The 12,616-nt window shown below is 28.8% G+C and overlaps 1 protein-coding gene across 6 annotated transcripts in view; it reads left to right on the top strand.

Annotated features, from left to right (window-relative positions):
• Positions 1-12,616, top strand: part of LOC145746244 (intermembrane lipid transfer protein VPS13A-like) — a 42,597-nt gene that overhangs the window by 1,739 nt on the left and 28,242 nt on the right. For 5 of the 6 annotated variants that reach the window (XR_014281299.1, XR_014281298.1, XM_082564482.1 and 2 more), the window contains exons 6-30: positions 346-444; positions 672-775; positions 985-1,047; positions 1,787-1,907; positions 2,189-2,269; positions 2,816-3,050; positions 3,281-3,431; positions 3,901-3,984; positions 4,310-4,457; positions 5,018-5,154; positions 5,328-5,437; positions 5,813-5,902; positions 6,131-6,242; positions 6,610-6,668; positions 7,139-7,291; positions 7,494-7,578; positions 7,983-8,021; positions 8,727-8,820; positions 9,066-9,183; positions 9,386-9,512; positions 9,792-9,931; positions 10,241-10,343; positions 11,344-11,505; positions 11,653-11,813; positions 12,420-12,592. Coding sequence is in view for 4 of the 6 variants with exons in the window: in XM_082564482.1 (XP_082420608.1) it covers positions 346-444; positions 672-775; positions 985-1,047; positions 1,787-1,907; positions 2,189-2,269; positions 2,816-3,050; positions 3,281-3,431; positions 3,901-3,984; positions 4,310-4,457; positions 5,018-5,154; positions 5,328-5,437; positions 5,813-5,902; positions 6,131-6,242; positions 6,610-6,668; positions 7,139-7,291; positions 7,494-7,578; positions 7,983-8,021; positions 8,727-8,820; positions 9,066-9,183; positions 9,386-9,512; positions 9,792-9,931; positions 10,241-10,343; positions 11,344-11,505; positions 11,653-11,813; positions 12,420-12,592 (2,949 nt within the window). In the remaining 2 variants the exon portion in view is untranslated. The remainder of the gene's footprint in view (positions 1-345; positions 445-671; positions 776-984; positions 1,048-1,786; positions 1,908-2,188; positions 2,270-2,815; positions 3,051-3,280; positions 3,432-3,900; positions 3,985-4,309; positions 4,458-5,017; positions 5,155-5,327; positions 5,438-5,812; positions 5,903-6,130; positions 6,243-6,609; positions 6,669-7,138; positions 7,292-7,493; positions 7,579-7,982; positions 8,022-8,726; positions 8,821-9,065; positions 9,184-9,385; positions 9,513-9,791; positions 9,932-10,240; positions 10,344-11,343; positions 11,506-11,652; positions 11,814-12,419; positions 12,593-12,616) is intronic. The other variant, XM_082564479.1, reaches the window with a different exon arrangement.

Below are 12,616 nucleotides of genomic sequence, written 5' to 3'. Positions count from 1 at the left end.
AAATAGCCAATTATTTTTCAAAATATGAAATACAAGTATTGTTCATATTATATTTTTCTCTGTATACAATACAATACAAAACACATGGGATTAGAAAATCTAATTTAAACCTGTTACTAAGTGCGAATGCTGTCTGCGGCTTTCAAAAGCTTTTGTATTAAATATAATTCTCAAAAATAAAATTTTAAATATAAAAAAAAAAAATAATCATATAATTATTTAAAAAACCAAAAGTTAACATACATTGTATATACATAAATTACTAAATTAAATTTTTTTTTTTTTTTTTATTACAAATTTTAGGTAGTATTTAAATAATTTAAAATAATAATTTTTGTGCTTAAGGTGTGGTGTATGATGCTAAACATGAAGCTGAGAAAGAACAAAAAGATAAACAAGCCGAACTAAAAGCAATCGAAGAGCAACAATTACTAAGCAAAAAAGGTAATTTTAGTTCATTTTAAATTTATTGATTATGAATTTTAAAACAATGTAGATTTGAAAAAATGCTTTAAAAAAATAAGATAATTTATTAAACAATTTAATGTTTAGTAAAAACTTAATTTGTTTCTGTTATATATTCTATTTAAATAAATGTTTTTTTTTCTATAGCATGACTTAGATTTTTAGACAAAATATATAAAAAAAATTTAAATACTTTTTTTATGTAGGAAAGGAAGACAAGCCTGATAGTTTTGCAGAAAAACTTGCGACCCAAGTTATTAAAAATTTACAAATTCACATTTCAAACATTCATGTTAGATATGAGGATGAAGTAAGTGAAGTTTATTATTTAAAAAAAATCTTTTTGCAGTTTAAATGGATTCCTAATTTTTTTGATTCTTAATTTTTTGTGTCACTTTTAGTGTGTAAAACTTACCCTTACCGCTTAAACATTTATTATTTTATTCAATTTAATTTATATTCAATTTTTGTTATTTTTAATTTTTTTGCTTTTTAAAATGATTGTGGATTTGTTTTTAGTTTACCCCAGCACCTCAGCCACCTTTCAGTGTTGGGATTACACTTTCAAGTCTTCATTTTCAGGTTCACTTTATAAATTTTAAGTTTTAGTGGTAACAACACTTGCTACACCATACATGAGGTCGTGGGCTCAATCCCTGTTGATCTCATGCTGTAGGGCCCTTAAGTAAGGCGCTATAAACGGTATAAACTCCTGCTGAGCCAGCACTTAATCAGCATTATAGTTATCGGGCAATTATAATCTATAATATCCCAAACTGCCACAGGCATCTCGAGACTGGGTCGGAGTAACTGATGCTACTCTATGTTTAATTTGCGCATTCGACTTTCCCACATCGAGAAAAAAAACTTAAGCAGTGTAATTTAAAAGTTTATATGTTTTAAAAAAAGTCTGTAAAAAAATATTTTTCTAATATATTTGTGTCACTTTTACTGGTAATATCATGCTTGCTTTAACCATTTTAAACTTCTAGTCTTATGACTAAAATGACAAAGTGTAAACAAAAAACTTTAGCCAAAACACTAATACATCATTGATATTAACCTCAGTTTAACTTTGATCATAAAAAATTTGTTGATAAATAATTTCCTTGCTCAATCAATTTATATACTTAATATATTGAATACAAAGTTAATGTTTTCAATTCATCATATCAAATGCAACACTATAATAAAAAAAAACCAACTTTATAAGTATTATCCTTAACATATAAATTAAAATATGCCTGTATACTGCGTATATAGGAATTTTAAATGCAAAAAGTAATATTTTTTGGTAATAATTTAAATTTTGATTATCTAGACTACGAATGAAAATTGGTTACCTTGTATATTGGATGAATCAATGCCAATTATTTATAAAATTGTTGACCTTCAATGTCTTGCTGTTTATTGGAATACACACCCAAAAATATTTTTATCAAGTAAGGGGATTTTGTTATATTTGTGTTTTACTTTATGTAATTTTCAAGTAAAACAATAATGTTTAAAACGCAATAAAAAAATAAAATAACGGAATAACATGTTTAGTGTGTTGAGAAAAACATTATTTCTATTTCTTTAATTAAAAAAAAAAAATTGTATAAAGATATTATATGACAATTAAATCCTATAAATATATTGTTTTTTTTTGTATTAAAATTATTTCAGTTTTGGTCTGTTGAAACCTATATTAAAATTAAAAAATTAATTATATTGTGTTTAGATATAAATCGAGCAGACCAATTTAAGGTTTTTAAACAAACAATTGCTTCAACTAGCTCTGTGCCTGACACTTTTAACTACAGTAAGTACAACCTAAATATTGTTTTAAATTTTATTGGGTAATTTTAAGACTTTAGGCAAACATAAAGGGTAGCGTACCACATGTTATAAATAATTAACTATAAAAACTAGCATCATTTAAGTTTACTTAGAATAATTTTTCAAATTCCAAACTCAAAGTTAAAAAAGATTTTTTTTTTATATATCTTTATTTTCGTCAAATGTGCGACATAAACATAGAGTAACATCAGTTACTCCGACCCATTCTTGAGTTGCCCTTAGCAGTTTGGGATATTATAGAGACTATAATTGCCGGGTAATTATGCTGCTGATTAAGTGCTGGCTCAGCAGAAGTTCATATCGTTTATAGTGCCTTACTCAAAAGAGCTACGCATGAGAGCAGTGGGGATTGAACCAACGACCTCATGTGGTGTAGCAAGTGTTCTTACGGTCACTTCACGCTGCTGAGTGGATAAAATATTCCTGCTTTAAAAAATAAACTATAACTTACAACCTAGGCTTCGATATGATGTTAATTATAAGTTTTAACCTCTAAAAAAATTTTTAGTTGTTAAGCCTATTACTCTGCAATCGCATTTACGAATGAACCCCCACCCCTTAAATGATCTTAAGAACCCTAAAATTACCCTTGATGTCACCCTTCAAGAGGTTGGGGTCAGGTTATTACACGAACAATATCATGGGGTCATGCAACTGGCTGAAAGTATGGACAGGATGGTTGTTAACGCACCATTTCGTAAATACAAACCACTATCTGGTGTCTCAGGGAATGCTAAAGAATGGTAGTTTTTAGTTCTTGTTTTGTTTCTTTTGGATTTAAAATTTAAATAAAATTTAGCATGGTTAAACTAGTGGCCTTATGCACAAGGCTACATGAGGTTTTGGGTTCGATACCCACTAACAAATTGTAACTGTTTAAAAACTACATAATTTTAAAATTTTTTCTTTTAACATTTCTTACCTGTTCATATTTTTTATGTTTTTGTATAAATCCTATCTTACTATTTCTTAGGTGGTTATATGCTTATAACAGTATTCTATCAACTGGAATTGCAGATAGACACAAATACTGGAGTTGGGCTCACATAAAAGCACATCGAGCAAAAGTTAGAAATTACAAGGAGAAATATAAACTCAAACTTCAGCAAAAAAATCCACCACAGGTGAAAAACAAAACAGAGGAAATTGTTTCACTTATGTACTTACTAACTATGCCTAATATTTTTGCAATAAAAACAATATTAAATTTAATTAACCGGCAGCGTGGTGTAGTGGTAAGAACTCTTGCTACACCACACATGAGGTCGTGGGTTCAATCCCCACTGATCTCATGCTGTAGTGCCATTGAGTAAGGCGCTATAAACGGTATGAACTCCTGCTGAGCCAGCACTTAATCAGCAGCATAATTACCGGGCAATTATAGTTTCTATAATATCCCAAACTGCCACAGGCAACTCGAGACTGGGTCAGAGTAACTTATGTTACTCTATGTTTAAGTCGCGCATTCGACTTTCCCACATCGAGGATAAAGATATATACAAAAAAAAAAAAAAAAAAAAATTATTTTGTGAAATTTAAATTTATATATAGTTGATTGCTTATAAATTTTTTTTAATTGTTGTTTGTTTTTAGGCACTGGTCAATGAACTAATTGCAATGGAAAATAATTTGAGTGTTTTTAACATTATTCTTGCAAGACAAACGTCAGAAGTGGAGGTAACATTATTATTATTATTATTATTATTATTATTAGTTAATAGCTTGTCCTATGGTTACCATTTTAAACTGTCATATTATGGTTGCAACTTTCAACTAATATGGGTCTGCGATAATTTACTCCAGGCACCACAAATGGAAGTCGTATTGATTTTGTAGGCCTATAAATAAGACATACATATATATTGTCCATTAAGCTACATTATAGAATATTGTAAATTCTAGTTAATTTCAAGTAAAATATTTCTAAAAATTGCTTATAACAGTATTGTACTCTTTAAATATATTTGAATTTAATAAATATATTTTTTATCAAAATTTTTAGATGGTTAAAGCAAAAATTCAGATTAAAAACAAAGTTTCAGTTCATCAGAAACAATCTGAAGAAGATAAGAAGTCTTCCAGATGGTTTGGAGGTTGGTTTGGATCAAAAAAGAAGAAGGAAGTTAAGGAGGAGGAGGAGAAAAAAGGAGGTTCGTAAATTCTTTAAATGTAAATAACTTTTTTTGAACATAGAAGTGTGATGAATTGAATGGAACTAAACATCACTTTCTGAGGTCTAGAGTTTGAATCCTACTGTGGCAATGTTATTGTATTATTATATAGGACAGATTGGTTTCTAATTTTAAACTTTAATTCAATTTGTTATATTTTTTTTGTATATATCTTTATCCCCGATGTGGAAAAGTTGAATGTGCGACTTAAACATAAAGTAACATTGGTTACTCCGATCCAGTCTCGAGTTGACTGTGGCAGTTTGGGATGTTATAGATTACAATTGCCCGATAATTATATTGCTGATTAAGTGCTAGCTCAGCAGGTGTTCATACCGTTTATAGCTCCTTACTCAATGGCGCTACAGCATGAGAGCAGTGGGTATTGAACCCACGACCTCATGTGAGGTGTAGCAAGTGTTCTTACTACTACACCATGCTGCCGGTACTTGAAATATGAACCTTTAAAATATAAAGATATTAACAAGGCACACTTACACTAATTAATTAATATTAAATTTTTTAATTCTTTTTCTCAGGACTTGATAGTGTTATGTCAGATGAGGAAAAAAAGAATTTATTTTCGGCGATCGGATATTCTGAAGGCCAGGTTGAAGACTTGGAACAGTTTCCTACAGATTATGTGGGCACACAATTAAACCTGGAGCTAACAAAAGTAAGTTTTTTTTTAAACCTAAATACTCGTATTTCAAAAAGGAATACTTAATTTAATAACTTCAGTTACATTTTTTGGGTCAATTTTTGATTTTTAAGAAATTTTAAATATTTAAAATGTCTTGCTGTAGAAAAAACAGTTAATATTTATATATTTATTTAATTTTTTTACAGCTTTCAGTTGAGTTGGCTGATAAATTGGTATCTAAGCAGGATTTATTGAGTGTTAATCTTGACAAAGTTAAATCAGTAATTGAACAACGACCTTCAACATCTGGTATCAGGTAAATCTAAATTAAAGAAATAAATATTCTATTTTATTTTTCTATATTTATTTGCAATTGATATGGGTAGGTTGACTTCACAACTTAAACAAAGAGTAACATCAGTTACCTTGACCCAGATTCGAGTTGCTTTTGGCAGTTTGGGATATTTTAGAATATAATTGTCTGGTATTTATGCTGCTGATTAGGTGTTGGATTAGCAGGCTTACTAATTAATGCCCTATCTGAGGGTGCTACAGCATGAGAGCAGTGGGGATTGGACCCAAGACCTTCTGTTTTAACATAGATATTTTTTAGTACTATTTTACGATAACCTAAAGTTTAAATTATTAAATGGTTAAGTTTAGGTGGTTAATTGACATCTTTTGCTTTTAGTGTCTCCGCTCACCTGACTTCACTTAATGTTGATGGCATGCCCGTTAATGGTTCCCAGCTAAGAATGATTTCACCAGTTGACCATGCAGAGTTAGTATTTTTATGTCATTTTTGTTAAGTAAAAAAAGATCAGAATTTATATCTTTAAAAAAAACTAAAAATTAATATGATTTAATTTAAAGTTTGTTCAGTTTTTTTTTTTTTTTTTTTGGTTAACTTTTTAGTAAAATGATTACTAAATATAAATTGAACTGTTAAATAACACATCAATTTTGTTTTTTTATGTTATTTAAAACCGCTTTTGTGCTTTTTGTTTAGATTTTCTTCAGGTCATTTACTCAATGTTCTATTTGAGACAAAACCTCTTGATGAAAAAAGTGATCAAAGAATTATTTTGGAAATTCAACCTCTGCAGATATTCTATGATGCTGTAAATTATTTTATTAATAATTTAATTTATGTTAAATAATATAAAAAAAAATAGGTATTTAAAAATTAGTATTCTATCATAGTCTAATTATAATTTAACTGGCATCGTGGTGTAGTGGAAAGAACACTTGCTACACCACACATGAGGTTGTGGGTTCGATCCCCACTGATCTCATGCTGTAGCGCTCTTAAGTAAGGCGCTATAAACGGTATATACAAAAAAAATATATACAAAAAAAAAAAATTAAAAAGATATATACGAAAAAAAAAATTAAAAATAAATTCTTTTAATAAAATTTTTTATAACTTGCCTATTAAAAAACATAATCATGTGAAATTAAAATAACTTTTAAATCTTTAATTTTCAGAATACTATCAACAACTTAGCCAACTTTTTTAAACCGCCGAGAGATGTTCAGTTACAACAGTAAGTTTAAACAACATATTATAACTTCAGGCTACTTTGAATCATAACTTTTTGTAATCTCTTTTTTTTTTCCATGTTGATTATATTTTTTATTGGGTAGGGATGTGATATTGTGACGTGTTTGAGCTATCCGTGGACGCCAGGCTTAAGGGCTAATAGTGTGGCAATGGTGCGGCTCGAACCCGAAACCTTTTGGCTCGTAATTCGCTGCCATGACCGCTTAACCACACAACTTTTTGTAATCTCTTTATCATGGACCGAATATACTGTATATATGTCCAATTTATAGGCCTACTAGATAAGCAAAACTAGCTTTTGTGGTGTGCGGGTAAATTATTGTTGGCATCTAATGGTTGAGAGTTGCAACCCTATTAATACAACTAAAATCTTAACTGTAGGAAGAAGCCAATAACTAGTTGTGATAATAAATTTCATTAGCTCACCAAAAAAACAATTGTTTTCTTCTTAAGGTTGCGGTCGGTTGCATTCTCTGCCTACAACGAAATAAAAGATCAGACAGCAACAGGTTTACAACATGTAATGGACACCACATCAATCACTGATATTTCTATTCATGTATTCTCATCTTTTGTGGTTGTTCCACAATGCGGGACCATGCAAAAGTAGGGGTTATTTTATAGTTTTGAATTATTATGTAAATGTCAAAAATCATAATGTAAGGTTTTTTAAAAAGAATTAAAAAAATGGATTTTGGTTAACAAAATTAGGTTTCGGATAAACTACAATGCTTTTCTTACCATAAAACAACATAAAACCCTTTTTTTTTTTTAATTATCTGACTAATTCTTAACATTTTTTTCTTAGTAACCCAAATGTTATTGTACTTGATCTTGGAGAGTTCAGTCTTAATAGTATCAACGAAGGAAGAACCCCAAAGTCTAAGAAACCGGTAAGTTTTATTTTTTTTTAATTTTAATTTTTTTTTTATTTGTACGACATTGGGTGATTTTTATGTTAAAAAATTAAGTTTTCACATTATTTATTCAGTTTACAATTTAAACTTATTAAATTAGAATGTATGTAAATGCATTGGTTTAAGGATATTAAAGTTTAGCTTAAATACAACTATCTTAATTCTAGATTCTAAGAGTGCATGATATTTATTAAAATTGTAAAATTTAATATAAGTGTAGACCTATATGAACTTTTATAAATAATGCATGATATAGAATAAGTATTAGTAAAAGGCATGGTAGATTGCATTGTACAAATAAGCATATAAAAGAGATATTGTCAATGTTGTGTTGAATTGTAGCTGTTCATGAAACTTTATTTTGCATGTTTGTCTTGTAGAAAGCACCAACTTTTGCATGGACGCAAGCACCAAAGGAGGTATTGTTACATAATGTTTACATTAAAATTAAAACTTGGCCTGGGTTAAGACCATGATCTATACTTGTTTAGGTTTAAAATTTAATTCTCACTTACTTTTGAAAAGGCAGCTACCAATTTTTTTTATATATATATCTTTATCCTCGATGTAGGAAAGTCGATTGGCGACTTAAATAAGAGTAACATAAGTTACTCTGACCCAGTCTCGAGTTGCCTGTGGCAGTTTGGGATATTATAGAGACTATAATTGCCCGGTAATTATGTTGCTGATTAAGTGCTGGCTCAGCAGGAGTTCATACCGTTTATAGAGCCTTACTCAAGGGCGCTACAGCATGAGATCAGTGGGAATTGAACCCACAACCTCATGTGTGGTGTAGCAAGTGTTCTTACCACTACACCACGATGCCATATTATTGGGTGAATAAAATACACTATTAATAGTATTTTTAGACTGGGTTGGAGTAACAAATGTTACTCTATGTTTGGGTTGTGAAGTCAGCCTTTCCAGATCTAGGATAAACAAATATAAAAAACATTGTTAAATGTTTTTATAATAAAAAATTTGTCTTGCATTTGAATTGTGTTTCTTTTTATGAGTTCAATTTTTCATAGTTTTTGTACTTTAAAAAATAATTTAGCATTTTAATAATATTTTTTTGTTATCTGTATAAAAGTTTAGAAAATAAAAATGATTAATTTTTTTAGGATCACTCTTTAGATTTGGAAGAGCTAAGAACAAAAGCTTACGACAAATTTAAGATTGATATCAGAAAGATTCAACTACTATATGCTAGAGCAGGTATGTAACTTAATGTTTAACATAATTTCTTTCTTATATAGACAGCATTTAATTGTGAGGTTATTTAATAGTCAATATAGGTAATATTAATAAACAGTTATTTAATTTAATTAGCTGAAGACCTAGCACAGTAATAAGTTAAGTATTCTTACTTTAAAGATAAAAAAGATATCTAAAATTATGTTTTAATAAAAAACATATTGTAGTTAGCTTAGAAATTGCTTAAAATTTGACTTTAATTTAAGGTGATAATTGGAAATTATGTCGAACCCTTGACACTTCACCAATGCATATTCTGCAGCCAATCAACCTCTCTGTACAAATCTATAAATGTATGATAACTAACGATGCAGCATTACCCTTGTTAGTATTACATGTATTGCTTAAAAAATAAACCGTATTTAGTATATAAAGCACTATTTTAAAATATTTCTAATGTTGAACTTTGTGTAAAGTTGTCAAACATAATTGTTTACCAATACCACAAATATCTTTTATTTAATTTTTTGGTCAAATAAAAATGTATTTTTAAATGTATAAATAATAAATATATTAATTATAACAGGTTAAAAATTATGGGTGCTATTCCTAACTTAGGAATTGAGGTTTCTGATAAGAAATTGAAAGAAATTTTGAGTTTGGTTGAAAGTATTCCGCTTCCATCTTTTGATGAACAAGTTGATGATATTGTGGTTAGTTTAAAATTGTTTGTTTTATTTTTTTGTAGAATCTTATATTTTGGGGTTAAGTGTTGCAAGGGTATGTGTAAAAGGGGGTACCTTAAGACTATGTTAGGGTAATGACAAGCTAAATGGTTAGCCTTCTTATTTTAAAAATAAATTAATAAATACAATCTAACTCAATTCTTTCTATGCAATTTCTGTGTAAAATAATAAACTAAACATGAATTTTAACGTTAAGAATACTTGATAGTAAAACTTGGTTAATAATTTATATATTTTAACGTATAGGACACACAAGATTGGATGTATGAACACAATACTGGAGATGTGAGGTTGTTGAACAAAGCAATAAAGAATCAGTTTGGATCAAAGTTAAGTCTTAACTCCGAGACTTCAAGTGATTTCTACTCTGCTGAAAATGATCCAGGGTATACATAAAATTAAACTTTGTATTAAAAAATGAAAAATTTTTAATATTTTTAAATGGGCTCTATAAATTGATTTTCACATACCTGATAATATCTATAACATAATTTACCTGATAATATCTATAACATAATTGCTGGTCAATAGCCCTGCGGTAGGGACTCTAATTCTGCATGTAATAATTTACCTGCGCACCACACTTTTAATTATTTTTGCAGGGGTATAAATTAGATAGATATATAGTATATAGTCTACTTAGCTCCATTATATATATTTTTTGTGATTTTGAGTATATCTTGTTACTTATATAGAAGTGAGACTGAAGACAAGGAGAAAAAACCAAGAGCTTTGGTGAAAGAAGAAAACAAAGATAAACAAATAACAACTCTTCAACTTTCTGTTACCATGAACCAGGTAATTTATTTATTTTTTGGACTTTTAAATTATCATTATTGAATATTATTAAATAAGCTGGTTTGGCAGTTTATTAAATCTTTATTTAGATGTTATTAGTTTTTTATTAGCTTGTTAATTTTTTTTAAGTTGGATGAAAAATTTCTAAAGTTGCTAGTGATAGAAATTAAACATAAATTTTGGTTCTAAAAAAGATTTAAAAATTTATTAAGCTTAATCTAGCATACAGTAAGTTAGTTTTTTTTCTGTTAAAACAGTTTACATTTATTAGAACAGATTTTTCAAGGTTATGAATATTACAAAAGCATTAAAGTTTAAGAAAAAGGGCAAAAAACACAAAGAATTAACAGAATTACAATTTTTAGTGAAAATTAAAAATGTAAGTTAGTAAGTATATCAACATAGAAAAGTTAAGACAAAATTGAAAGTCTTAACTTAGTAAAAACGAGTAAAAAAGTATTTTAGTACATTTACAAAAGAACAGCATTCAGTGTAAAAAATATAATCTTTTTTTTTAAATATACATATATACCGGCAGCATGGTGTAGTGGTAAGAACACTTGCTACACCACACATGAAGTTGTGGGTTTAATCCCCACGGATCTTATGCTGTAGCGCCCTTAAGTAAGGTGCTATAAACGGTATAAACCCCTGCTGAGCCAGCACTTAATCAGCAGCATAATTACCGCAATTATAATTTATAATATCCCAAACTGCCACAGGCAACTTAAGACTGGGTTGGAGTAACTGATGTTACTCTATGTTTAAGTCACGCATTCGACTTTCCCACATTGAGGATAAAGATATATACAAAATAAAAATAAAAAATTATGTTTCAATAAGAACAATGGCTTAGAAAAATGTGTGTTAGCCCTGTACCTCATGTAGTAATGCCAAGTGTTCTAACCAAAACTCTACCAGGTTGTTTTCCAATTTTTAATATTATTTACTTTACACTGCTACCTGCCAATTGTTAAAAGTTTTTGAATTTAATTTCTAGATGGTTGTCACTTTAACTGAAGAAATGAAATTCAATGGTGAAACAACATACAACAGTTTGCTTACCCTTACTGTTGGAAATCTATCAACTAAAATGAATATGTTAACTTATGAAATGAATGTTTCTGTCATTCTTCACTACCTAACTGTACAGCTACCACAGGTAACTATATTAAAAATATCTAAAATATTCTTTTAATTGATTCTGAATTTAACTCAATGTAATTTTTAGTTTTTTTAGCTATGTTGTAATATAAAAATATTACCACATTGAGGATAAATTTTAATATTATTTTATTTTGATTTTAAGTTTCAAGAGCCAAGTGGTCTTCCATTATATTTGTTAACATCCAAAAACATTGCACAAAAGGACAAAGATTATCTTCTATCTGTTGATTACTTGCAAGTCAAACCTAAATCTCCACAATTTAACACAATCCACAAGAAAACTAAACAAAAAATTAACATCAAGTAATTTATTTATTTTATATTTTGTGTTTCATATTTTATCTGTCAATAGATTTCCTTATGTCGGCATTTTAGTTGTCATAATATAGTTGCAACTTTCAATTTAAATCTGCCTGCAATAATTAAACTATATATAACCGGCAGCTTGGTGTACAACCGGCAGCTTGGTGTAGTGGTAAGAACACCTGCTATACCACACATGAGGTCGTGGGTTCAATCCCCACTGAGCTCATGCTGTAGCGCCCTTGAGTAAGGCGCTATAAACATTACGAACTCCTGCTTAGCCACCACGTAATCAGCAGCATAATTATCGGGCAATTATAATCTATATTATCCCAAACTGCCACAGGTAACTCGAGAGTAACTGATGTTACTCTATGTTTAAGTCGCACATTCGACCACATCGAGGATAAATTTATATATACAAAAAAAAAATATCACAAATGGCAGTTTTATTTATTAAACCAATAAATTAAATATGCATGTATATATATATAACATCCACTATACCTCATTGTATAGATTATATATTTTTCTTAAAAAGGGTAATTAATGATATCAAAAGGAAAAGATTAATATCCTTAAATTAATATATTTGTTATTTTTTAGGTTTGGGACACTAAAGTTTTCGTTACACTCTCAAGCAATTGTTAAAATTGGAGATTTTGCTCAAAACTTTATCACTACCGAACAAGAAGTTAAACCTGAGGTTAAAGCGGTTACAAGTGATGAATCAAAATCATCTTTTTATTCATTTTCACCGTCTACTTCTGCTAGTGAAGGTAATTATTTATTTTTATAACAAA

Source organism: Corella eumyota, chromosome 3, assembly GCF_963082875.1.
Source record: "Corella eumyota chromosome 3, kaCorEumy4.1, whole genome shotgun sequence".
NCBI classification, from domain to species: Eukaryota; Metazoa; Chordata; class Ascidiacea; order Phlebobranchia; family Corellidae; genus Corella; species Corella eumyota.
The sequence above is the reverse complement of the archived record's forward strand: the minus strand, read 5'-3'. Positions and strand labels throughout refer to the sequence as shown.